General features: G+C 43.8%; 1 protein-coding gene and 1 pseudogene across 4 annotated transcripts; one reads left to right on the top strand and one right to left on the bottom strand.

Moving 5' to 3' along the window:
* Positions 1–7749: 7749 nt before the first annotated feature.
* Positions 7750–9758, bottom strand: LOC136542388 (pentatricopeptide repeat-containing protein At1g79490, mitochondrial-like; annotated as a pseudogene).
* A 168-nt stretch (positions 9759–9926) lies between these two features.
* On the top strand, positions 9927–17416 carry LOC136542387 (TORTIFOLIA1-like protein 1). Of its 4 annotated transcripts, XR_010780673.1 has the most exons (8): positions 9927–11015; positions 12333–12524; positions 12652–12724; positions 12804–13438; positions 14587–15462; positions 16537–16619; positions 16716–16794; positions 17049–17184. XR_010780673.1 is itself a non-coding variant. In XM_066534785.1 (6 exons), exons 1-6 carry the CDS (start codon positions 10218–10220, stop codon positions 17241–17243), a joined length of 2769 nt encoding a protein of 922 aa, XP_066390882.1. In that variant the 5' UTR covers positions 9929–10217; the 3' UTR covers positions 17244–17416. The 4 variants fall into 4 exon arrangements, 2 of the variants coding, with proteins under 2 accessions (XP_066390882.1, XP_066390883.1); XR_010780672.1 differs by lacking the exon at positions 16716–16794 and having other exon boundaries at positions 17049–17183; XM_066534785.1 differs by lacking the exons at positions 16537–16619; positions 16716–16794 and having other exon boundaries at positions 9929–11015; positions 17049–17416.
* Positions 17417–27513: the final 10097 nt, after the last annotated feature.

Below are 27513 nucleotides of genomic sequence, written 5' to 3'. Positions count from 1 at the left end.
ACTCAATGTCATGTCATGTCGTGTGTGTGAACAGTTTTATTTTTCCTTTATTTATTTATTTTCTTATTAGGTCGGCTTACTCGCTCCGTCCTTCTAAATAAGTCACTATGACACAAACTTTCTCAACTTTTGATTACGTTTGTAGAATATGCGTGCAACATTTTAATCTCTAAATAAGTTTATTATGATAGTATATTTAACGATTTACCTAATGATATTAATTATGTGTCATAAATATTAATATTTTGTTAAATATATTTGGTCAAAGTTAAAATTTATTGACTTTTTGAAAGCGAGAATGACTGTTTTTTTAAGAACAGAGGGAGTATATATTAAAAAATAAAGGCTGGCTTATCATTATTTTTTAATTCTACACATGTAAGTGCTACTATATTCATTGCGAAGATATCTTTCTACTTCGCCCCATTGCTAGTCATAAGGCAAACTCTTTTTTCTTTTACTTTAAAATCGCTATCCAAATTATATAAAACTGACAATCCATTATTAGTGCTACTATATTGGTTGTGAAGATATTTATGTAATATCAATGTAGTGGGTTAATCTAATATATTGTTTTGTAATATCAATGTACTATATGTATTGGAGATTGTTATGATGTCATAATGGAAAGTGATGGAAGTATAACTTTAATAATTTGGAACTCTGAGACATTTGGACAAATTCCGTATTAACTGGGTCTGTGTTATTTTTATTATGTATGTATATGCTGGAGAGGATAATAAAAATTATAACTTGTGCATTAAGCCATTGACCGTCATTAACAGCACCAACCAAACATAGCACATGCACGGTACCAGTAATCAATATGGTATCCAAGGCCAAGAAATTTGATCTCGAGTCTTGGCCGGGGAAGTCTCACGGTCACAGTTACAGCTGGTCAGCTGCAACGTGTCTCATCTCAAATCTCATGATACAAGGCGTAATTTGGTTTGAAAGAAAAGAGATCCGCGTAATTTGGTTTGGAAGAAAAGAAAGCTCTACAGACTCACACGTTGGCTATAGCCATGTTCGCTTGAAGGAATTTTAGAGCAATTTGTGAGAGAAAAATATTGTTCCGAATGAAAAAAGATACGGATCAAAGTCGAATTTAAGGACACGCAAACGGGATGCTTTTGGAGTTTTGATGAGTACGCGAGTCGGCCTAGTACCAAGCAAGCCCGATTCAAAGATTGTATAGGGTGTTGAGATAAAAAGAACGTCTGAAAAGAAGCTCTTATTTATATAAAGAGGTTAAAAATTGAAAAGGAGGGTGGTCAAAATAGTTGGCGTCGAGTGGTGCGCCGCAGCAGAGCGTGCGTCGTTGTGCCTCTCGTACGTCTCTCGACAGTCGACACAGAACACGCCCATGATTCCTGTTCCCCGCAGGATTTGTACTAAGTTTTTTTTAAGGCCATGTTTAGTTGCCATCAAATTCTAGAATTTGGCACTATGCAAAAAGAAGATTCTCCGTCACATCAAATTTGCGGTACATATATGGAGTACTATATGTTGACGAAATCAAAAACTAATTGCACAGTTTGATTGTATTTTACGAGACGAACGTTTTGAGCCTAATTAGTCAACAATTGGACAATTATTACCAAATAAAAACAAAACGACACTGTAGCTACAGTGTCGCTACAGTCATTCGGGCGGCGCCGAATCTGGCGAGCTAAACACGGCCTAAGCCAAATCTGTACTCCTACCTAATGTTGAAGGACCTGTCAGGTTTGACAAACACTGAATAATGTATATACTCTACTGCTATGAAACAGTCGTGGATTCATTCAGATGAAATAAATAAATAAAGTTGCTCGTTGGAGCGTAGTGGCATTTTTTTTTTTTTTGATAAGGAGCGTAGTGGCATTATTGACAGCTCGCCGAAGCCTGAGTGCTGCATGAGCGGAGCTGCTTGGGAGTTGGGACATGCGCGCGATCAGTTGTTGACTACCGTTTGCCCTGTTCGCTCGCCGATAAGCTATGGCTGAAAGTACCGTCGTATAATTTATCGTGAAAGAAAAATACTATTTATTGGTTGAAAAAGTACGACTTATAAGACGATGTAGGCGTACTGTACGCAGCAATGATCGGACGAGTACCCAGCCGGACGAGCACCCAGCTCAGCTCTTGCGCGCTCTGTGTGTATATCGATCAGCATCAGTACATTTGTGTCCATTGCGACTGTAGTAGACGATGGGTTTCGATTTCGAATTTCATGTGCCAAATGTGCCATCCGCTGCTCCACCTAACCTGACCCGATTTTTAAAGGAAATATAGAGGAATTTATTCTTGTGCAAAGGCTTTGCAGTTTGCCGTTTGGAATAAAGGAATTGCAACTTCCGTTCCTAAGGAATGGCTCCCTTGCGTGAACAAAAACACTGGAAAAAAAACATCCAGTCAATTCTCGTGGTTTTTCTTCTTTCACGAAGACCGATGCAGCTGCGCACTCTCCGTCGTTGATTTTGTGCTAATGAAGAGTGAGAAGAGTGGAGGTTATCCGTGCTCGCAATAGCAAAAGGAGATAACATGTGTGTGGACTACAACTGTATTGAACAATGAACCATCGTGGTTTGAGTCCATGGGCGCCAATGGCCCAACGTGGAGGAGGAATATAGACAAACTATGCGATTAACATATTATCATTAGACACTAATAATGATCCATTGTCGTTCATATATTTTGCGATTCCCATGTTATGAATTCCTGTATTCGAAACACCTCTTGTTTGTTTTTCCTACGTTTTTCCTTTCTTATGGTTTGTCACTACACGTCAGTTCTATTACTATGGCTAAGAGGGGCAGCGGCAAAGGGGAGGGATTCCCGAATCCGGGAGTCCAGTTCAACCTCAGGGTGGAGACAATCACTTGAGAGACAAACTAGTGTCAGTGTGTCACAGAGCCAGCCACGGGCGCGCTCTGGCCAACGTCCAAAAAGAACACCTGACAGCGACGTTACATGCCGTGCCGATTGCCGACCGATGGCGCGTCGGCGTCGGCATCGGTGGCGGTCCGGCGGATCCAGACGCGCCCCTGGCTACCGCGGCGCGGCGTAGTGAGTAATCGCATCGCAAGGCCATGCTAGATTCATTCCCCCCCCCCCCCCCCCCCCCCCTACGAGTCTACGACCGTCAAATCTAGTTGTTATCTTCGTTCAAAAAAAAAATCGTCTCTGTCTTCTTCGTATGACATGTAATATTAATTTAGAACTGATCATTAAAAATGCACTAATGCTACATACGGAGTAACGTACTTGTTAACTTGAGTACGTAAACTAAAATGTTATAGCACGGTTGTTGGTTGGTCTTGGTCACCAGGACTCTCCAGCAAAGAAGGGGGGGAAAAGCTCATTTGGAGCTAATTAACGACGATAGGCAAGGCCTGAGACTGAGATGTTTAGTCCGTGCAGTGGTTGAGTTCCAGTCCTCTTGCAATGTCCTGGTCCTGCCAAGTGCCAACGACGGACGAACAGATCCATCGTCCATTTCCATTTGGCTCGTCAAAATGCATCAATGATTGCCGTGCCCGTGACCGTGCCGGTGTACTCCTGCTCCTACGTGTTGTCTGACATGTTTGCCGCGGATTCGTGTGGGCCAGTTCAGTTCTCCTCGCTTCGTGGGCCTTTTGACCTCTCAGGGGCTTGAGGTTCCCCGCGGAGTCGTGGACTTGTTTGCCTAATGGGCTTCTACAGGGAAGCCTGATCCATATATTTCAGCCCAGTCATCTTAACAAAAAAGTTGAGGGTTTCTCTGGAGCTGAGGCTCGCCAAATACGAGCAATTCCTGAGACGATGATGTTGTTAATGTATGATTAGCATATACTAAATGATATTATTGAATTTCAAACAATATTAAGGAATTATGAGATGAATTAAGAGGTATAAAAGGTAGGTACATATTGGGCGTTGTTGGTTTGTGTGCCGTAAGTTTGACTAGATTTGTAGAAAATATTAACCAACATTTGTATATTTAAATAAATTTATTATGAAAATAGATTCAACGATCTATCTAGTGATATTAATTATGTGCTATTAATATTAATATTCTTTATATAAATTTAGTCAAAGTTATTTTTTGGGAAGCGAGAACAACAATTAATAAGGGACGGAGGGAGTAACTTCATACAATAAATATTGTGATGATGATCATTTACCTAATTCTATCTCATGCAATATGTTCTAATGCGAGCAACCAAACAACATCTCAACTCAGGCGTGGCTAATCGGGTGTAAGCAACCAAACATGTCAGTGTTGCATGTGCTTAGCCTGTGCACCAGGAGCCTGGCTCTCAGATACAGGCTAGGGTAGACTCATACAAAAATCAATCGTGCTCATCATCATTGTTTCAACCAAACAAGTTACAACTTTTCCACAAACACATGGATCACAGTAATTTTTTCATCAAACAAACCAAACAAACCTATAGTATACTCCCACTCCTTCCATCCCCCCCCCCCCCCCCCCCCCCCCCCCCCCCGCCCTAACCCAAAAAAATCATGGACTCCTAAGGAGACAAACAGTTTTATATTTGACCAAACCTATAAAAAACTACTAGGATTTATGATATCTAATAAATATCATTAGATTAATTAAAATATATTTTCAGAGTCAATAAGCTTGGTCAGTTCTAATTAAGAAAGTTTGACTTGTTCTAACCATATAATAATTATTATATTTTTATAGAGGGATTATGCAACAAGTAAATTTGAGTCGTATCTTTGGACCTGCTTGATTGCTGGCCATGGCCTGCCATGCTCAAGGCGTGGCGCCGCCACAGTTCAGATGCCAAAAATCGATGCTACATAGTGTGACGAGAATGTAGCCTATTTTTACTGTCGTTTGTGGTGGCTGCCTCCACCTATTCATCATGGTAGCATGCCATTTTTTATGACCGGCAACCAAGCACCCCCTCTATCTTCGCATGAAGAAGACAACAAAATCAGGGTGCGGTTGCCATGGGCAAGGAACAAAATGGACGTGCCAACCACTCGTGCCTTCGGTTACAACAAGGGCGTCATCGCAACTGGCAAAGCTGTTGCTGTCGCTGATGTGACGGCCTCTCCCACCAATGCGACTCCGGCACCTACCTCACCAACCGTCAACCAAAAGCACGCGTTCCGGGCAACATTGAAGCACGTCTATCGGTCTATGGGCTATGCATTTCCTACCGCAGTTGGCACTTGGCAGTGCTGCTGCCATCCTTTGTTGGACATACACTGTTACATTACAGTACTGACACTGTTACGTGATCTTTGCGTGATGCTACATCGATCAATCCTATTCCTGCCCCTCCGCCTCACATGGAGCACACACTTGTCGTCACATTTAGCATTGCCGCCTGAGCCTCAAATTACAGGTCACATTTCGTTAGGTGATGATGAGAGTACGTTTTACCTTTGAATGAATTAATATCATTTTTCTTGTCCAACGGCGCTATTAAGAGTTTTCTGAAACCTTTTTGGGTGTTTGTTTTTGTCTTTTAGAGTCCCATCTCTAGACACTGTTTGGATCTCCTAAGAAAAATAAAAATAAGAATAAGATCCAAACACTTAAATTCCAAAATAAGATTCTAGAATTCAATTATCTATCCCAAACCGATTATTTGGAGTAATCGCTGTGAGAATGAGATCCGAATGCCCCTCGTCATGAACGACTCTTCGAGTGGTACTGCTTAGATCCACGAACCTTAAAAATGTATTTATAGGTCTCTAAACTTGTTAAGTGGTGCATTGCAGTTCCTAAACTTATTAAATGGTGACAAGTTTAGGGACCGCTCATGTATTAAACTCTTTTTCTTTTTATCCAGATTCTTCATTCACTATCTGAAATTCAGAATCTCACTTACAAAATGAGGTCTAAACAGGCCCTTAACATCACACCCTGGTGTTTTTACCATATCTAGGTTTTTGGGCCCACAAAAGACTGCAGTTTTAAAATAAATCACACAATAAAGTTGCCGATTATATTGAAAATAAGAAGAAACCTAGACTGGGTATAAACAACAAGGCTCTAGATAGTTCTTGCACAAAAGAAAACTCTATATGGTTGAGCAATAAAAACAACAAAGCCACAAATGACACAATTGATCACCAAATATCTCCATACAAGAAAAATGTGTTTTCGGGGCTTGTCATCTAAAACACAAGAAAAATAATGCATTCGCTCCTTGCTGCTGCAAATGGCAGCACCTGCCCATGTGGTCCAAAATTTTACTGATTGAAAAATATACTCACTGAGTCATTTCCTCATTATCAATGATACACTTCAAATAAAATTCTCCCAAAACATAGCGAAAACATAGATGCTCTCACACCTATACGTACTCGCACTCTACTCTTGGTCCTATAAGCACCTAAAAAAATTTGTGCCAACAGAAATGTCTTGCTGTCAATGGAGATGCCACTTACCACTAAAGAAATAGCTAAATTAGAAAAAACGATCATCTGAATATTTCGAGGACTTAGAAATCATGTAGTGTTTAAACGGCTACGGCTATGGCTTATTCTCCTCTCACAGAGTAATGTAGTGACAACAGAACAGTCCCTAAGATTTCACAAAAAAAATTTAAAAATATTAGAACCCAAAAAAAACAATCAGAATGGAATTTACCCCTGGTCTTGATCGAATTGGAAGCGAGTTTATCCGTATGGGGTCCGGTTTAGTACTACTGGTCAATTTTGTAACATGTGTACACATGGCACACCTGTGGCTGTGGTAGCCTGCCTCGCAGGAGTATGGTCTGAGCCATCCACAGCAGGCTGTCGCCGGCACATGGCCGTCCGTCGGTTGGCCAAGCAAGGTGGCGGCGACGGCAAAAGCTCGTTTATCTCGTGGGTGTATGCACCTGCACCTGCCCTCGTGCTACCATAGTACCGTGCGGTGATTTTTGGCATGTTCTTGTTCTTGTTCCAACGGTAGACCGTCTGTTGCATGCCCTTGATACCCTATCATTTTCCATCGATAGACCGTCTGTTACACGATGTACAGTACCATTAACCCTCTCATTTTTACTTTTTCTATTGAACGTTTGGTTGTTTGTTTTTCATGTGAATATTTATACAAATAGACAAAAAAAATATATGACATATTTATGAACAAAATCCAATGATACATTTCTCACTTGGCTTAACTAAGTACTCCTATTTAAACAAACATCGTTAGTCAAACTATGAACATTGAAATTCAAAGTTGTCAATTATTCTAAAAGAAAGATTCGCAGCTGCCTTATTTATTGGCACTACTAGGAAACATATTTTTGTGTTGCAACAAGATGTTCAACTCACTGTGCGGTGATTTGGACCAAGTGATCACATTATGCATTTCAATCCGTCTAAGGATTGAACCAAGTACTGTGTCTGGACGCTCGCTACTCTAACTCGCACGAGTACGAGACTACGAGAGGTTTGGAGATCTATCAATGATTGTGTCAGGATTTCCAATTTGTTTTCAGGATTAGATTATGCACCATGCCTAAACACTCGGCTCTAACTCGTGTGGGCACATGAAAGAGTGACAGAACCATGAAAAATGTCGCGTATTCCAATCCGTTTTGAATGAACTTAATATCGTATTTGGACACACTACTTTAACTCATGTAGTCACAAGAAATACATGATCCGTCGGATCCCCATCAAAATGTTGTCGGTGGTGAAGGACGAGGGATTAGGGAATTGGAATAGAAATGCAAGGAATAAGGATCATGTTAGACTTTGGTCCATAATAGTTGATCATGCACAAAATTAAATATTTGGAACATCTTAAATATAAAATCATACATATAGTACTAGCATCTACCATTTGAGAAATATAATTCAGAATTACGTATTACATATTACATTACATGGTGAGTGAGAAATTGAGAAAATAGCTTGGCAGTGTCCCTGCCAAGTGGGTCCAAGATCCGGAGCTGTTACTGTAGTCATCTTCCTACTTTAGTGGGGGCATTTTGGAATTCGACCATTATGGGAATCGGGCTTCGCCAAAATGCCATCCCGCAACGGGGCTTCGCCGGATCGCCATTATAAAATATGGCCACCATGCCAAAATGCCATCGGAGAGCTTTGTGACTCTTTTCTTCCTCTTCTGCCCCTTTCCTTTTTGTTCCACACACAGCGGGCACGGTTCATCTGCCCCATGAGCACCAGGTAGTTGAGCAGGACGTTCACGAAGTACCTGGCTGCGCTCTCCTCATTGTCGTAGTCGATGCCCTGGAAGAACTCGCGCACGAACGAGAGCACAGGCTGCTTCCGCCGCTCCGGACCAGTGAACAGCCCACACATGAAGTCATGCGCCTTGTGCTTGCTGGCACTCAGGATGTCCATGATTGCACGCTCGCTGCTCTTGTCCTGGCACCGCACCAAGTGAGCAAGGATGGATGTGTACAGAATCAAGCCCACCTTCGCTGCCCCAGCGACATATGCCTCAAGCAACGGCCGCGCTGAGTCATACAGCCCCGTCTTCATGCAAGACTCGAACAACTGTCTTATGATGAAGTTGTTGGTCCTTATGCCAGCCGAACCCATGAACCGTAGCCACCGGAGTGCAAGGTCAGTCGACCCATCCTTGATGTAGATCATCAGCAGGTCATTTGCGGTCACCTCTATTGGGAAACCTGATGCCTACATCTCCAGCAGCACCTTTGCAGCCAAATCCAGCAGACTCTTATTCGCCAACATCGTGAGCAACGCCGTAAACGTGCTAAGCCCTGGCCTTGTCCCTGCATTCACCATGGAGTGATACAACCGCATTGCTGCATCCACCTGCCCTGCCGAGGCATGCATTTCCACTAGACAGGCATATGTGGCCGGCGTAGGGAAGAAACCAGACTTCTCCATGTCACTAAACAACTTGGCAGCCATGTCCAACCTTCCAGACCGTGCATTGGCCTCGACCACCATAGTGTACAAGCCAAAGCTTGGTCGGAGCCCTCCCCTCCTCATCTCCTCCCAAAGCTCCATCCCAGCATCCAGCTTCCCAGATCTCACCAGCGCCTCCACCATGGCGGTGCTCACTGCTATGCTCACCCGATGCCCGACCGCCACCATCTCTCTGTACATCCCCATGGCCGTGCATTGGCCTCGACCACCATAGTGTACATTCCCTCCCTTTGCTTCGTTTCATCGAACATCTTGCGGGCAGCGTCAATCCTCCCGGCCCGCGCCAGTGCAGGCACCGCGAGCTCGTACGTGCCCTCGTCGAGGGCGCAGCCCGAGGTCGCCATTTGGTCGAGCACCTCGAAGGCCTTGAAGGCGAGGCCCCTGGTGAGCAACAGAGAGAGGAGGGCGTTGTATGCGGGCGTCTCGAGGCCCCCGAAGCTGGCATCGCGGAGGCGCTTGAAGCAGTAGAAGGCCGGCTCGAGGAGGCCGTGGGCGGCGAGGGCGGAGACGACGGCGTTGAGAGTCTTGGGGAAGGCGGCGAGGTCGGGGAGCCCGAGGGTGTCGTCGAAGAGCGCGAGGAGTTCGGAGGAGTGAGTGGCCGGCGGGAGAGGCGCGGCGAGGAGCGAGGAGAGGTCGTCGGAGGGGACGAACCACGGCTGGAGGTGCGCCCATGCGACTAGGGAGATGAGCGGGACGGGGTCGGAGGCCAGGAGCGAGGAGGCTGCGAGGAGGAGCAACGCTGGGTCGGGCGCGGAGGGCAGCGCAGAGAGCGCGGCGGAGAGGGGCACGCCCGAGCGGTGGCGGAGCGCCAGCGCCGCGAGGGGCTTCCGGTGAAAGGGACAGGGGCAAAAGAGGAAGAAAAGGGTTCCAAACTCATGGGATGGCATTGTACCGAGTGGGTCGTGTTCAAGCTGACGAAGCCCGTTGTGGGATGGCAAATCACCGAATCCCACTTTGCATGATGGTCAAATTCCAAAAAGCTCCTTTAGTGGACCCTCACTTCCTCTTAGTTCTCTCTCTCTCCCCCACTGCCATCTGCCCTCCCTCCTCTTCTCATCAGCCAAAGAATCTTGAACCCCTTCTTCGCCGACTCCTCTCCGCCAAACCCATCTCATCTCCGCTCCCAAGGCGAGATCTCATCACCCCATTCCCGAATCAACCCAAACACCAAATTCCAAACCTGACGATCGATCCAAAAGCGCCACAAATCCCACCAAATCCACCTCAAATTCGCTACCAAATGCCCCAGATTGGCACCCAAACACCGCACCCACCAATTCAAATCTGACCTCGCCATTCCTACTCCTCCCCCTCGACCCACTCGCATACTGCAGATTCCCACCGCAATGGCGACCGCGCTCTCCAAATCCGCCGTCAAATCCCACCCTAGGTCGCCCACCACAGCGCAGGCGCCACCGCCGCCGAACCCCGGCTCCAGCGCCGCGTCGGCTGTCGGTGGGGCGGCGCCTCCGCCGCCGTTGTCGGCCGCCGCCGTCGCGGCGCCGTCGAAGAACGCGGCGATGGCGGAGCTCAAGTCACGCGTGCTCGCCGCGCTCGCCAAGCTCTCGGACCGCGACACGCACCACATCGCCGTCGAGGAGCTGGACCGCATCATCCGCGCGCCGCCGCCGACCGACGCCGTGCCCATGCTGCTCAACGCGCTGGCATCCGACTCCCCAGGGCTCGCCTCCCCGGCCAGGCGCGAGTCGCTGCGCCTCCTCGCCACGCTCTGCGCGTCGCACCCGGACGCGGCCGCGCCGCACCTCCACAAGGTGCTCGCCCACCTTGCGCGGCGGCTCAAGGACCCGGCGTCCGACACCTCCGTGCGCGACGCGTGCCGAGACGTCGCGGGCCAGCTCGCGGCAGTGTACCTCCGCCCTCTGTCGGCTTCCGGCGTTGCCGAGGCGGGCAATGCGACCGTGACGCTGTTCGTGAAGCCGCTGTTCGAGGTGATGGGGGAGCAGAGCAAGGCGGTGCAGGGTGGGGCGGCCGCATGCTTGGCCAAAGCGGTGGAAGGGGCGGGGCCTGGGCCTGGTGCCATCGGGATGTTTGGGAAGCTCGGTCCTAGGATTTGCAAGTTGCTCGGTGGGCAGGGCGTGCAAGCCAAGGCGGCATTGCTCGGCGTCATGGGAAGTTTGGTGCAGGTGGGTGCTCCCTTTCTAAATTTTGTTGTGCGTGCCTTCTGTTCCATGATTTTACTCAAGGAATACCAGATATTAGAAGGCCTTGCTAATTATTGGTCATGTCGTATTTTAGGCAGGAGTTTATCCTAGACTGGGGGCAGGGGTTATTTTGAAGTCTCAAGTTCTTAGTTTGAATCATAATATTGTTTTGGTTGTGGGCTGTGCAGTTCCTGTTAACTTTATTAGGTATGAAAAATACAGGCAAGGTTTTGGTCTGCAGGGAGCAGGTCAAGAATTTGCTATTTGGTAGTAGTAGATTACTTGCAGTGTAGGGCTATGAATGTTATCCTCTACTCAGGTTAGGGCTTCTAGCAGGTTCACTTCTTCTTTGTGGTACTGTGGCTTGTGTATCTCACAGAAAAGTGTAGGGTTGACACCTGTAAGTTTTCAAACTGCTGGTGAATCATTACTGAGAATGGCAAATGGAGATAGGATTTTAAAGCATAAGCACTGTGATCACAATGTGACTCCTGATAGAGTGAATGTAGAAGTTCAACGCTTGATGTCGTCCCGGAGAACAAAGAGTCTGGGTTTACTTGTTTCTGTTTGACTTGACGGACAATGGAAAATATCATATTGTTGTGATTTTGTGAGGTCCAAGAACAGGAGCTTAATTGACCTTGTAACCCTTGTATTGACATCTCTCCCTCTCTTTATAGTTTCATCATGGATTATGAGACATAGAGATATGACGTAGAGTTCAATTAAAATGTTTTTTCCTGATTTATTATTTCATGTATTATCTGAGACAGTAGAAGACAGTCATTTTATCTATCCTCTTACTTGTTGGCAGTGTGAGCCATGTTGGATGGTGGTCGTGCATTAGTCTTTTGATTTACAGTATTGGATCATGTTTGAGTGTTTTAGATATTTTCTAATCTTTTTTAGACTTTGATTTACATGTAGCATGTAGCTTGCTAGGTTGGACTGTACTTGTGTCTTTTGTTTTTATTATTATTACATTTACATGATTCATCTGTATTACGAATTACGATAACATGGATCATGAGTATAAGGTTAAGGTTCCAGCTCAGCTCTTTGAGTTTTGTTGGTTATATTCATATAAGATTTCAGTGCTAAACCTACAGGAGCTTTAGGTAGTTTTGTCATGATTCAGGAGCATTATGTAGTTTTATCATGACAATATTTCCATCAATGCTAGTATTGTTTCGTTGTGCTTATGATGCGGTTATGCCATTCTACATCGATATTATGTGTACTATCACCATGGTTATTGGGCTTCATAATTTGAGTATCTGTTCATATCTCACCTTTCAGGTGGGAGCAATCAGTTCCCAGAATATGCAGCAGACTCTGCAAAGTATCCGTGACTGCCTTGAAAACAGCGATTGGGCTACTAGAAAAGCAGCTGCTGATACATTATGTGTCTTTGCTACCCATTCCGGTCACTTGATAGGTGACGGAACAGCTCCAACCATTGCTGCTCTCGAAGCTTGCCGTTTTGATAAGGTAACCTAGAATTCTTTGCGCTCCATCTATGTTTGAGGCCCTCTTGCTGCTCATGAAACCTTTCCAGATGACCACAATATACATACTTTTGTATTCATATGTCATAGTCATCATATTCTTCTCACAGGTAAGGCCTGTCAGAGATAGCATGATTGATGCAGTACAGTTGTGGAAAAAGTTGACTGGAGAAGATGCAAATGGTAATGTTTGTTTGTTTACCAATTCTACTATATCGTTGAGGGTTTTACTATTCCATAATGTAGAACAATTTACATGCAGCAGATGGTAGAAATAAGGATCTAGCTGATGGTGAAGGGAAACTGGACTCAAGAAGGTCAATGCAAAGAGGTGGAAAATCAGAATCCTTCGATGATTCCTCTCCAGATTCACCTAGTAACAACGTGAAGGGCAGTAGCATAGCTGAAAAGGCAGCAGTGCTTTTGAAGAAAAGATCAACATTAACTGACAGGGAACTGAACCCTGAGTTTTTCCAAAAGCTTGAGACAAGGAAAACAGATGACTTGGCAGTTGAGGTTGTAGTCCCTCGCAAGACTCTACAATCCCACTTACGAAGCGAAGGTGAAACAGAAGAAGATGATGATCCTGTTGGTCCAGCTGACAGCAATGGATCAGCTGAAGATGAAGCAAATCTAACTCAAATGCGTGCTAGCTCTAATTTTCAAAATATTCGGGATAAATGGGCTGGCCAAAGGGGAAATAGAAACAAAGATACAAAAGCTAGGACAGCTGATGTTGAAGATAGGGGTGAACCCAGTACAAAAGATTCCACTGCTGCAACCATGAACATTCCTGGAGAAGGCCCGTTCATAAATAATAAAACAAATTGGTTAGCAATACAGAGGCAATTGTCACACTTGGAGAGACAGCAAACTAGTCTCATGAACATGTTGCAGGTTAGTTTGTCGTTATTTCTTTAATGTTTGAAGTTCCATTTCCTGTTTGCTGCTAAGAAAAAAAGAATCTAGAAATGGATATCACACTTTGACTTCCTGATTGGTGACGAGGAACTAATGCCAGGAGAGCTAACTATCAAGACTCTGCAAATAAGACTTTTCTCAACTCAGTGAACTATGTAGGTGAAATTATAACTCTTGTCATGAAGCTATGTTGTTGTCAGCATTGGCCACCTTTTGATGTCAGTTTTTTTTCCCTTAGCCATCATACAGAGGCTAGAGTTATCTCACTACACAACAGCACAAGTGAACAAGCTTTACATTTATGCCAAATACTGAAAGCTTGGGCCCGACATGCATTTATCTAGGCTTGAGCCTGCCCAATTAAGATGAGATTTTAATTTTTAATTCCTTGGGATCAAATACTTATTGATGTTGATCTTGGGCTTTGTTGAGCTCTCTTGAGGTTGGCCAAATTAGGCCTGAAGATATACGTATGGGCGTATGGCATATTAATGTATGCCTATCCTAGTGAGCATTTTTTTTTCCACTACGGTCAAAACAGAATTTCATTACCATCAAGCAACAAAATTACAATAGTTTGATTATCCTAGTGAGCAATCTGAGCATTGAGCTTATAAGATATGGCCCTGCATCCATAGAGTTCTGGAGCCTTATTGAGTTCAAGAGTACTCTAATGTGTAATTAACTGAAAAACATGCAATAGTACAAGCTTCTGTCCTTATTGAGCTGAGCTTGAGCTTATTCATGCTTCTATAGAGCTGATCTCGGGCTCTCAAGCTTGAACTTGAGGTTGCCCAAGCCTTAGGCTTACTCATACTCAGCTCGTGGAGCTCTGCTACCTAGTTTATTTGTTATTTTAAAATAACTTTCTACATATTTGGAAAGAAAGTTGACTGCTTTGTGCTCACCTGATGTGGTACTTCACTTGATTAATTTGTTGCATGATTCATATGTGTTGTAGCTTCCTGCTTCCTTTAGGTATACTCAACTTTTTTATGTATATTGCAAATGAGACTAAAGCAGCTGAGAGGTGTATGATTGCATGCCGATTTTGTGGAGAAATTTGAACTTACTAGACATTTCGTTGGCTAACTACTGAACATCGCTTGTTTTTCAACTTTCAGGATTTCATGGGAGGATCTCATGACAGCATGGTTACTTTGGAGAACAGAGTACGTGGTCTTGAGAGAGTTGTTGAGGAAATGGCTAGGGAAATATCACTCTCGTCAGGCAGGAGAGGTGGTGGTCCAGCGCTAGGCTTTGATTCATCTCCTGGCAGATCATCTAAATACAATGGTTTCCATGAATATTCTAATTCAAAATTTGGAAGGAGTGGTGATGGACGGATGGGATTTGCAGAAAGGTATTTCTCTGCAGATGGTATGGCTTCTGGTACGAAAAACCCATCTTGGAGACCAGATTCTGAACCATGGGACTCGTATGCTTATTCTGGATCAAGAAGCGGTATGAATGTGAGGAGAGGATTAGATTCTGTTTCATCTGACAATAGGATGGCAAGAAATGAACGGAGTAATGATCAAGCGGGTCCTCGGAGAGGTTGGGACAAAGGGCAGGGACCCTTTAGGTTCGGTGAGGGTCCTTCTGCCCGAAGTGCATGGCGGGCCTCAAAAGATGAAGCAACACTGGAAGCTATTAGAGTGGCCGGTGAAGATAATGGAAATTCAAGGGCCGCTGCAAGAGTTGCTATTCCTGAACTGGATGGAGAAGCTTTGAATGATGATAACCAAGGGGATGAAAGAGGCCCACTTTGGGAGGCCTGGACTCGCGCGATGGATGCTGTTCATCTTGATGATATGGACTCTGCTTATGCTGAGGTTCTTTCAACTGGTGATGCTGAATTACTTGTAAAGTTGATGGAGCAAACTGGACCGGTTGTTGATCAACTTTCAAATGAGGTTGCAAATGAAGTCCTACATGCAGTGGGTCAGTTTCTCGTGGAAGAAAGCTTCTATGACGTAGCATTAAACTGGCTTCAGCAGGTAATCCACTATATTCCTTTGCAGGAATGTATTGATGTTATCATTGATGAATTATATCATGAAAATTTGAACTTTGAACCATTATACTCCTCAGAACTGGGCTGAATTAATTAATGATTCACTTTCATCGTAAGACTATGCTGCGGCAATTTAGTGTGCATTTACTTAAGTACTTTTGTCACTGGTGCTTTGATAGTAAATCCAATTTAGTATTAGGAGAATGGCATGTCTGACAAGTAATTTTTGGGATTCCAGTGATTACCTCCAGTCGATTAGCATTACTGTTAGGACAAAATGTTCAGCATCCTTCAGCCAAAGCACCCGTCTGTGCATATTACATTAACTAGAAGCATGCCCCGCGCGTTGCTGCGGGACTTTCTTAAAAATAAAATCGTTGCATGCATGAGTTAGATCTACATGTTCTTGTATCGATTCTTATCAAATTGGGCATGACAATAAAAAAATAAAAAAATTAGATCAAACTATAAGATGGTGGAACCGTGGAACAACAAAACAAGTAACAATATGTATATTTCTTATGTATTGGTAACAATTACATTTAGTGGAGGTGATGTGGATGGCTTGCATTAGGTTGAAAGTTAGTGGGCTGACTTGCCATTAGCGAGAGATGATGTGGATAGTTAGTGAGAGATAATGTGGATAGCTTGCATTTTAAGATTGAACTTCTAGTGGTGTTTAAAAATATAAGATATATAGTGGGGTTTATAAAAACATAAGATATATAGATATAGATAGATTCACACACAAGAATGCAGAAACAGCTGCACAAACATTATTGTTGCGATAAACGCTCCAAACAGTAGAAGTTCAACGACATGGCTGACTAACAAGCTATGAAGAGATATCATTTTGAACAGTTATGTTTTGAAATAATGGCTTCTTTTTTGAGAGAATGAGAGAGCCAAGCAATGGCAGATAGAGCGAATTATTTTGTTGATTTTAGCTGGTGAATTAAAGTATTGAAGCATTAGAGACATATCTTGGTAAAAATTCATTTGGATAGAGCATTGAACTGTTATTGATTGACTTTTTGGTCCTTCTGCCCTCAAACAGAATCCTGGCTTTTCATTTGGTCTAGAATGAAGGCCCATCAGTTTTACTGGATTGCTCAAGGTTGAAGTCGAAACTGTAGTGAAGTATGTGATGGATATTTGATGCTTTCTTTGTCGAACAGATGGGTTCTTATTTGGTGAAACTTGTTTTTATGTTCTCCTTTGTTTGCCCATTGATAGTTATGGTTTCCACCTGGACAGCAGGTATGCGCTTGCATGCTTGTGTAGGTTGAACCAATCCAGCTGTTTCAATTCACAGGTGAAACCAATGCATTACTATAATCTATGTATGCCCTGACATGGTTGATTAAGCTGAATAGATGGTTGTATCTAATCTATAAACATGAAACATTAGAGTATGTTAGACAAATAACAGTTTGCAAAGATAAGCCCTGGCACATATTATTTCCTTTTTTGTACTCAAATGTCTGGCATTGTCTGGTTTTCATTTCTGAGCTGAAAGCTTAACTCTGAACTAGAAATCTCACCAAAAGATATGTCAATGTGTTGCAGTTGACTGATCTGGTAATGGAAAACGGCTCTGATTATCTCGGAATACCTCTAGATGCAAAGCAGGACCTCTTACTGGGACTTCATGATGCTACAGCGATTGAGCTGCCTGATGACTGGGAGGGTGCGACACCCATGCAGATAATGAAGCAGCTAGCTTCATCCTGGCGCATCGACCTGCAGCAACTTATCAATTAGGGTTACATTGATTGTCGACGTATGGGTCAATTTCATTTGTTCGTTCCTCTTGTTCTCGTCTGGCCTGTTGCTATTAGTATTAGGGATATTATATTGGGTGGAGTGGAAGTGGCACTGTGTTGAAATGGATTGGTTGTATTGGGAAATATGATGTTGATATTGTCTCACCTTCATTGAAAGTCTTTCATAATTCATAGTTTGATTCTCCAGTTATTATATTGTAAAACCTCACCTCATGGTGCTCTGTGGTTTGATTCTGGTGCATTAGTTAGTACATAGAATTCAAAATGAGTAGCAATATATTGTTTATTGGCTAAAATATTGTCTCCAGCAACACTTGTATGCAGAAGGCAGATCTTACGCATTTGGATATTTTGCCCATATGACGAAGGCCTTAGCGCAGAACTGATTTTGAGGCCAGTATCTCCGCGAGCATCAACTCTTTCTATAGAGGTATGCATGCAGCCAGTTGTGAAATCTATGGGGCAGGTGAATTTGTTTCAGAGCATTGTTATGCATATTGTATGTTAGTGTTGGGGGCTAAGGGCCTACCATTGACCATTGTGGTTCATGAGTCATGACTGCATGCTGTGGACTCTGATGTTGGGGCGTTGTATGTAACACTTCTGGTGTTATGATCTTGTTTAGCACTGAGATTTAGGTCTAAGAAAAATTTCTGAAAACGAGTTTCTCGGATTTTTGATTTAAAACATACTTGAAGTGATAAGTGAATCGTGTGTGACTCAGTTTTGTAGACTCGAATGAACGCTCAAGTTAAATTACTCAGTGCGTAAAGATATTTAAGAATGTTCCATAACGATTTTAGCAATTTAGCAAGTAAATGACGAATGGCTTGTTTGTTGAATTGAGCATAAAAACATTTTTTTTAAACTAAATAAAATATAGCTTGTAATTCATACTTAGATAAAAGTTTGAAGTGCAAGTTTAGTAGATAAAAATGCTATTTTTGGTGTTTGAATTCTAACAAAATTTTCTAAATCTTAGTTTTGTGTTTTGGTACGATTTGTTGCATCAAAGTGGCCGCTGCCACTGCCTCGCTCTGCATTGTGCTCCTGCCGCCTCGCGTCGTGTCCAGGCCCCTGCACCACTGCGACGCTGTCGGCCACCCGATGCCATTGTTGCGCGCACATGGGGATGCCCCTCCCTGCACAGCGTTATCACCGCCTTAATGGCACTACGCGCGCACGATCTCCCTAGCCACGAGTTACGCAGCGCCAGCACGTGTGCCACCACGGTCTGCCTCCGTTGTCTCGCGGCACTATTGTCCTGGTCGCAGCGCCGTTGTCTGCCTTCGCATCCCACCAGGGTGAGTCGTCCCGTCCATTCCACTGCTGTCCTACGCTCGGCCATGTGCGCTCCGGTGCTGGCGCTGTGCTGCTCGTACGCGCGCCGGACTGTTGGGCAGGGCGTCGTTCTTGCTGCTCGCATCAAACGCGGTCGCCGGTAGCTACTCACTCTCGCTGCTTGCCTACTACGCCTCCTGTCGTCCGTCGCGAGCCCCACTGCTGCGATGGTCCTGCTGCTCCACGGCGCCGCCCCTCCTTTTCCCTCCCCGCGTCGCGCGCTCGTGCCCGCAGCACCACGCCGCCTCCTATCGTGCCTGTTGCGCCGTCGCCCGGCCTCTCTCGAGCGCGTGTGCACCCCACGGCTCTACGCTGGAGCTGCAGCCAGTAGCGTTGTCCTGTCCGCGTCCCCTCCTCTTCCTGCCCGCGTCGCGTGCTCTCGCGCTGCTGGCCGCCGTGTCCGCCACGGTCCGCGCTGGACCGCCGCCCCTCGGCGCTGCCTCTCCCAGCGCGACTGCCACCGCTCCCTGGAGCACCGTCGCGCCACGCCTTGGCCACTTCCACCACCGCCACCATGCACGCGAGCGCGCCTTGCCTCCCGGTGCCAAGGAGCCGCCCTGCCAGCGCCACAGCGCCGTTGCCGCCTTCCATCTGGCCGGCGCCGCCGCAGCCGGCTTGCCGCCACCACGGCTCGCACGGGCAGGCCCACGCGGGCTCCAATGCCCTCACCGGTGGGCTTCCGCCACCGCCGTGCCTTCCTCGGCCAAGATTGACCGCCGGCCGGTACTCCTCTGCTCCATGCTCTATTTTTGGGAGGGAGAGAAGGTGAGAAATGAGAATAGAACTTTTCTAGGGTTCTTATTACAAAATACGTGGCTCTAATGAATAGTGTTTTTGTACCACGGGTTAAATTGAGGAAAACTCAGGGGCCTCATCGCTAAAGTGCCATCGCTGCGCCGCGCGTGAGCCGGCTTGCTGGGCCACAGGCCGCGCGTCCCGCCTGGGCCATTCACGTCGCGATGGGCCACGCTCGCCGCGTCGTGGGCCACGACCTGTGGCAGCGCGTGCCCCGCCCCGCCTGGGCCACGCGTCTGCGTGGGCCACCGGCCTCCACTGGACTGTTGCGCGCCCGTCCCCGCCTGGGCCTGCCTGCCGCCTGGGCCGCCGCGCGCCCATCTGCCTGGGCTGCCTTGGCCGCTGGTCCAGGCCGTGCTGGGCTGTTGGGCTGAGGTCGTTGCCGCCGGCCTTTTCGATTTATAGAGTAAATTCTAATTTAGTTTATAAGGTAAATTTGTAAATTTAAAATAAAATTATGTAGGTGTCCAACAATGGTGAAACCAAGTTTGTTAGTCTTCTAAAATCATAATCTATCTGCTAGTGTATTTTGTTCACATAGTTTGATAATATTCTTGAAAGCCATATAATTAATTTGAGATACTTAATATTATAAAAATATAAATTTATAGGAATTGTTGTGATAAATTAATAATAGTGTTGGATCTAAAATTTTTATAGTAGGTTCCTAGCAATATTAAGTATTTACTGTAATTTTTGTAGACCCTTAGGGATTAGTTGTTAAGGTAACTAAATGAGCCATAGTGCATAAATATATATTTAATCAATTAAATGTCAAAAACAATTGGGGGTTTGTAGAACGAAAACAGTTCCGGGAACAAGCCTTACTTGACGACGGGGATACGTAGACCAACGTTAGAGCTATCTCATTAGCTTGTGAGGTGTGATCAAATTTCTAAGCATTTTGGCTGTCTTTGATTATTTACATCTATGCATTTGCATCAATGCATATCATATAGGTACGATGATGGATCAACGGATCAATTGAAGAATGACGGAGAATCCGAAAATGGTGTAATGGTATTGTTTCCAGCAATGGGCTTTCTATTCAGTTGTTGGTGGATGATCTGAAGATGCAGATACTAACTTTTTAGTATATATCTTACCCAGACAAGCCCCGGTGCATAACCCCTACTTTTCTGCAATTTAAATTATATTTGTTCATTAAGTTTTAAGGAGTTGAATGAAACCCACTTGCATATATAAATCTTTATCCTATGAGTCTTACTAGCATGACAGAATCATGTAGATTGCTATTCTATAGGACTCAGGTAGAAGTTGAGTGATTGTCTGTCACTCGCGAGAGATAGGAAATATATTACTGTGTTATTATCACTTGAAAAATATAAATGGTGGAAAGAAAACATGGTGACCGGGCAGAGATATGGTTTGTGTATTGGTGGGTGTAAGAGGTTGTGTCCTGCGGCCAACGGGACATAGCTTGGTTACACTGCTTTCCCTGTCTGTGTCGATTAAGGACCGGCCATTGCATTAGGTTCTAGGCAGGTCACATACTTATTATCTTGAGCACATACTTGGGTATGGGCGCAGGGAAGACTTGTTACTCTCTTGTCATGGGTTCCAGCTCTTTCCGGACCTACTGTCAGGGTGGTTTTTGGGTAGAGGTCCTTGCACCGCACTGAATCTGGAACTCAGGGGCAGGGGCTTGGAGTCTCAGTTTGGATGGAGACCTAGACCCCGTGACAGGAGGGTAGTGGGTTGGTCCTGCTTGTGCCTAGGGTACAAGCGGGGCATGTGTTTTCGGGGTACCCAACTAAGCTCATTGATTCGCGAATCGCCGCCGTGTCGGTACAACTTGTCTACAGTCTAGCAACGTAGTAAGAACTGGAAGATGAAAGATGGTAAAAAGAAATCTGATTGCTTATCACCTGCTTGAAAGTAGCACATGTGCTTACATAGAATGATTAGTTAATGAACTAATATGACTACTAATAAAAATTGAATATAAGGACACACGCTTAGTAATGTTTCCTACCGATGCAATAAACCCACGAGCCAGATAGCCTTACATATCCTTGGAGTCTTTTCTCTCCTCCTATCAGATAAGTCTTGTTGAGTACAATTGAGTACTCAGGGTTTTATTTCCCCCTGTTGCAGGTGATAGGTGGATGCTTAAGCTGACCTTTGTGTGTGGATTCCTCCTAGTGGGCTTAGAGAGGATTTCCTTTACGCTACGATCATAGTTTTTATTTATAACTCTCACTAAATATTTTTATAAATAAAAGTTTTATAATCTGTTGTCATAGTTTATATATCAATGCTTCATCATGTCAAGATTATATATTTATTTCCGTTGTAACTTAAATTGTTTATAACTCTGATAACATGTTCATATTCCGCTATTATAAATAATAAATATTATAATATGATGTTGCATGGAAAGTGATGTAAAAAATGGTTAATAATGATGTAATATTTATTCTCTCATTTGTGATCCTGATGGAAAATATGGATTTTTGGGTTCTCTCTTGAGGTGTGCCCGACAGAACTGCGTAATTTAGTGTTCTCCCTTGAGTACTCAGTCTAATGGAAGATAAGTACTCCTGGGAGACATTAGATTAGACGGTTCTACCACATTGTATGTCCTATTCGAGACTCGTAAGACTGTCTCCAACAACCGCTACCCAAAATACAAGACATATTCCACGTTTGGATAATGCTACATGTAAATGATTTAATACCCATTTTTGTCTTCTTCAATAACAATACCTAAAGAGAACCCTGTCTATAAATGAATCTTCAAGAGAGAGAATACTCAAATTTAGGTTATACCTCTCCTGACATTTAAAATGAGTCTTCTATATAGATACTCCGTTGGAGGCTATAGATATTCTGTTAGAGACTTATTTTAGGTTTAGGTCTCATTGCAGACAACCTAAAGCAATGTTTTTGGCGATGTTTGCAGCGGTGCGGTTCCATTCCGGCGGAGTGTGTGTGTGAGCGCACGCCAGCAATTTTCTGTTAAAACCAGATCCACATATACATGTTTTATCAAAACCTTTTTTGGTGTGCAAAACTAAAGAAAAGCTTGCTTCCAGTGAAAAGCAGAGTATTTTTCGTTTTAATTAACAAAAACCGACCCGACATTCTAAGCTATTTTGGGACCTATATAAACAGGTGAGGTGAACCGTGAACATCTTAGTTGGAATCAAGGTACTGAGCTCCACACGTCCAAAGTTCTTTTTTTTTTAAGTAAAGGTAAGAGCTCTGCCGCTCAATTAAGAAGTAAAAGGGGTTTATGCACAAGAGTATCCATGGTGCCAAACACATCGGTCATAGCATCAAACACAATTAGCCATTGCTCACACACACTTGTTGTTTTACCTCGCAATACACGTAGCCCTATGCCTTTGAACAATATGGCCAATGAGGCGACTTGTGCCGACGTTTTCCACACGTCCAAAGTCAGCAGGCACTCTTGCTTGGAGAAGACATGTCTCTGCTCTCGAGCTCGATGGGTAGCCCGTTCATCGGCGACAGCATGGGGTCCCTGACGAATGTGTTGTCCTTGTCCCGGCAGCAGAGCCTCCACCTGAAGCGCCTTCGGCAGGTGGTGCATGGTCACCAGCGTCTCCACCCTGGCGAACTCGATCCCGGTGCACAACCTCTACCCGCCGCCGAACGCCATGAACGAGTAGGGCGGCGCCTGGCTCTTGAACCGGGATGGCTCGAACTTGTCCAGGTCCAGGAATATGCTGGGGCCCATGTGCGTCTCGCTGGACGCCCAGAACACCTGCCACCCCTTGGGGATGCAGTAGTCGTCGAACTCGATGTCCTCCGGCGCTCGCCGGAAGCTGCCGAAGATGGGAGGGATCGTCCACAGAGTCTCTAGGGCCACGCGCCATGTGAACCTCATGTCATGCTGTCTATGTGTATTGGAGGTGGGAGACGAAGCTAACGAGTGAGGCCCACCTAAACAGTGACAGGAGCCGCAGGACCTGGCTGTCGGAGAGGGAGAGAGTCCGAGAGAGGAGCATGGCAGGGGCAGGAAGGACTTTTGACATGCCTTGGATGACTGGGCGTCAACGTGTCAGGTTGGCGTGGCGTGCCACATACGCAAAGATGGTAAATCTGATGTTAAAACTTCTCTCATCTGATAAATTTGTGTCATTCTACCGATAATATTTGGACGAGCGACGATCGTTATAATGGTAAAAATGTAAAATTTCCCGAGCAAGGCAGGGGCACAAACAATTTGAGGTTATCATCGGAGTTTCTTGCGTCCCTGGCCGAATCGCCAAGCGAGGGCGCCGCAGACTTACCTGTCATGCTCCTTGCCATTCGCTAACCTTTGCTATTGCTCCCGTGGGGATAGATACAGCCTGATCAGCTGTGCTAAATGAAGCGCCGCCGTCTGCGACTGCAGCTACCGGCAGCGCTCGTCTAGTCGTCTCCGTGTCCAACGATTAGCGGTGTTGTAAAAAAAAATGATTAGCGGCGCTAGGCGAGGGATGACAGCCGTCTCCAAACCCTAGACTACTGGACTCACTTGCGGGATGCAATGCAACCGGATAAGAGGCGTAGCCGATGGGCTGCGCTGGGCTGCTGCAGATGCTTGGGCCGCAGTCCTAGCAGCTGGGCTGTACAGCTGCAGGCCAAACAGCCAAAAAGGCTGAAGCGAGCAGGCCCATAAGATATATGAAAATACAGTTCTTAATATATCTAAAAAAATGTATCTAGTAAACCTCATTTCATAGTGTAAATATTATTGTTTTTTTTTCTATAAATTTGGTGGGTGGTTTGACTTAATCAACTAAAACTATCTTTTCTTTTAGGATGAAGGGAGTACATGACTCTTGACTCACCTCATGTAGAAATGTAGTTAATGTTAAGCTCTTATTACCTAAGATATGTAAAGCTAACATATTCTACCTTTTAAGGTAATCAGGCAAGTGTATAGTTTCACAAATCGGCAATAATATATGGTGCAATGTAGTTCGTTCTTTATAACAGTTTCTCTCTAGAATTTTCACACCCTAAATAAGCTATTTAATGCTAAATCATGTAACTATTTCACAATAAAATCACCTAATACATTTAGTACTTCAGTTTCAGAACTTCAGTTTGTTCCAAAAAAAAACTTTTTTTTTTTACTTGGCACTCCCTCCGTTCCAAATTATAAGTCATTCCAAGAATTTTGGAGAGTAAAAGTATCTCAAGTCTGACCAAAACTATAAAAGAGAAATACAAACATTTATGACACCAAATAAATATATTATGAAAATGTATTTAATGAAGAATATAATGATACTTATTATTTGGTATTATAAATGTTATTATCTTATTATATAAATTTGGTCAAACATGAGATATTTTTTCTCTCTCTAAGATTAAAATAAAATAACTTATAATTTGAGACGGATGGAGTACTATTTAGATGTTTCAAAGCAAATAGAAGGCGTTGCCAGGATCCTATTTGTACTACTATAGACGTTGCCTACGGATGTAAAAAATGATATCCTCTAAACACATTTTACAGGACAGCGGATCAAGAGGTGAACTTGTTTCATCGGCTTGGCACTGCCATATGGTTTACTTCCTTTGTCGTGTGAGCTTGAACTTATCGGCTGCCGAACAACCCGAGTTTGCCGTGATAGTGTAGCGATGTTGAGCTTTGTAAGCTGCCTCTTGATTTGCAAGCCATGCATGCCAGATGGTAATTCTGAAATTGCAAAGTGAATTTGCTACTGCATGTAAAAGGGATGCTGTTGAATTGTATTTTATCTCAACTGTAGATAACGTGTCTGCTAGTCGTACACGTATACTTCTACTATTTTATTTACAGTTACGACATGCCACAACTGCGGCTGTTTTCTGGTTGGGGCGTATTATACGGGTCGGCCCTTCACCTTTTTAGGTTGCCCAATTTTATTTTAGCGATCGTTCGTTGAAGAGAAAAACCAACAAAGGGAACAACCGCCCAATTTCTGTGTTTTTTTTGAAAGATTCATTTCTATAAATTTTTATTTTTATTAAAAAGGTTACAAAGTTATACACTTATAATCACATTTTTTGTGTGAACATTTTGCGGAACCGAGTTATTACCATAATTTTTTATCGTAACTTTTTTCAATACATTTCTTGACATAATTTTATAAACAATTTATCACCATAACTTTTGATCGTGACATTTTTAATACAATTTCTGACATAGACAATCTTATCACAATAACTTTTTATCATGACGCTTTTTAAATCAAAAGAGAGAGCTTTATATATTAACCTATGTTGATGACAACTTTTCAGCATGATCTCTATGTATTAACCAACAAATTCCATTCTGACAATGGTTCAAATCCCCACGTCCTTGCAATTTTCACTTATTTTTCTCTCTTTTTTTCTTTCTTTTCCTCTCTTCAAAAATTTTCATGTCAATTGACAATTTTTTCTTCTATACGCTATGAACAATTTTTAGGTTCAGAAGTTTATCTAAAATAAATTATGTTGGACAACAAAAATACATGTATAAGTATATTACTCGTAAAATTTATTTATATAAATTTATGTTCAAAAATTATATTAAGAAATTATCATGATAAATTTGTCCACTCACGAGCTTCCTTGCTTAATTATTCTGTTCATGTCAATACATGGGCGCTGCAGACTCACCCTGGTCACTCAATGGCCGCATGCCGCAGCATCTGTGGCAGCCTCCTGGCCAAGCGGCGTTGGGAGTAAGGATGAAAACGGTCGGAAACGGTCGAAAAACCTCTCAACCGTTTTCTACTTCTACATTTTAAATACGAAAACGAAAACGAAAGCGGTAAAGCCGGACACGAAAACGAACACGAACTTACGGAATATCAAAAATTTCAAAAACGAACTAATTCGAGCGGAATTATGTCGAACATGATCGGTATATAAAAAATCAATACGGAATATTGGCCCGTAGGACCAAGTGCATAACAATTAACAAGTATATAATAATTAACAAGTCCTACAACTTTCTTAAAAAGTATCTCCATTTGGCACGATGTAAGGAAGATATGATTTTTTTTAAGGCAACAAGCGCTTGTACGCGATTAATATATCGCTGACTTTGTTTAATTTTTTTGAACATCTTTAAGACATCAAATGAAAAAACTAAGAACTAGAAAGTTGTAGATCTCATTGTGAGCTACAATTTTCATATAAAAATCATCTTCATCCGAGATCGTATGAAAAAGATATAATTTTTTCTAAGGTTGGACTTGTAGTGGGCCAAATTTGGTTTAAACCGAATTTCGAAACCGAATTTCGAATTCGGGATATTCCGAATTAAAAGTAGAAAAGTAGAAATCGATCGAACAAAGCCTAAACCGAATTCGATCCGATTTCGAATTTTGTGTTCTGAATTTCGAATTCGAATTTAGTATTCCATATTTTGTCCGAAAATACGAATTCGCTCGGGTCAAATGTAGAAAACGATGCGGTTCGGTTCGGGATATTTCTTTTCCGTTTTCATACTTAGTTGGGAGCATGGTACCCAACGAGGGGGGAGAGAAAGAGACGGCAGGGGCGGATATACTGTAGGTGCATGGGTGTACAGCTGTACCCCAAAATTTTTGTAAAAATATTAAGTATATAATATCTAGAAAACTTTATATCAAATAAAAATAGAAAGTTATTAAGGTTCGGACGTCCGGAGCAGATGAGCGTGTCCGGACGTCCCGCGCATGCTGCTGCCCTAGCCCGCCCGTCTATGCCTACCGGTGCGCTGTGTCGCTGCTGAACACGCACGTCCGTCCCCCGTCTGCCTCACCGCACCCCACGCGCGTACCCCGCTCCCATCTGCCTCGCTCCATCTGCCGCCCCATGCTCACAGCGCCCCTTCCCCAGCGCCCAGGCTGTGCCCCCATGATTGCCTGAACATACCTTTGAAACACGAAACACTTGCAACATGAAATATTTGAATGCAACATAAGTCTAAAGCAGATGAAATATTTGGAACATACAGTTGCAACAAATGTATGAAATATATGCAACATCCAGATAAAACACTTGTAACTTGCAACATTAAAATACTTATTGCAACATAAGACTAAAACAACTGAAACATTTTGAACATACTCTTGCAACATATGTGTAAAACGTGTGCAACATCCAGATTA

The sequence above is a fragment of the Miscanthus floridulus genome, chromosome 3 (genome assembly GCF_019320115.1).
Source record: "Miscanthus floridulus cultivar M001 chromosome 3, ASM1932011v1, whole genome shotgun sequence".
NCBI lineage: Eukaryota > Viridiplantae > Streptophyta > Magnoliopsida > Poales > Poaceae > Miscanthus > Miscanthus floridulus.
The sequence above is the reverse complement of the archived record's forward strand: the minus strand, read 5'-3'. Positions and strand labels throughout refer to the sequence as shown.

Coding starts and splice junctions, on each gene's coding strand:
- LOC136542387 (XM_066534785.1), top strand. CDS start 10,218: ATGGCGACCGCGCTCTCCAAATCCGCCGTCAAATCCCACCCTAGGTCG. Junction 12,725..12,803: donor GACTGGAGAAGATGCAAATG/GTAATGTTTGTT, acceptor ATTTACATGCAG/CAGATGGTAGAAATAAGGAT. Junction 15,463..17,048: donor CATTAAACTGGCTTCAGCAG/GTAATCCACTAT, acceptor AATGTGTTGCAG/TTGACTGATCTGGTAATGGA.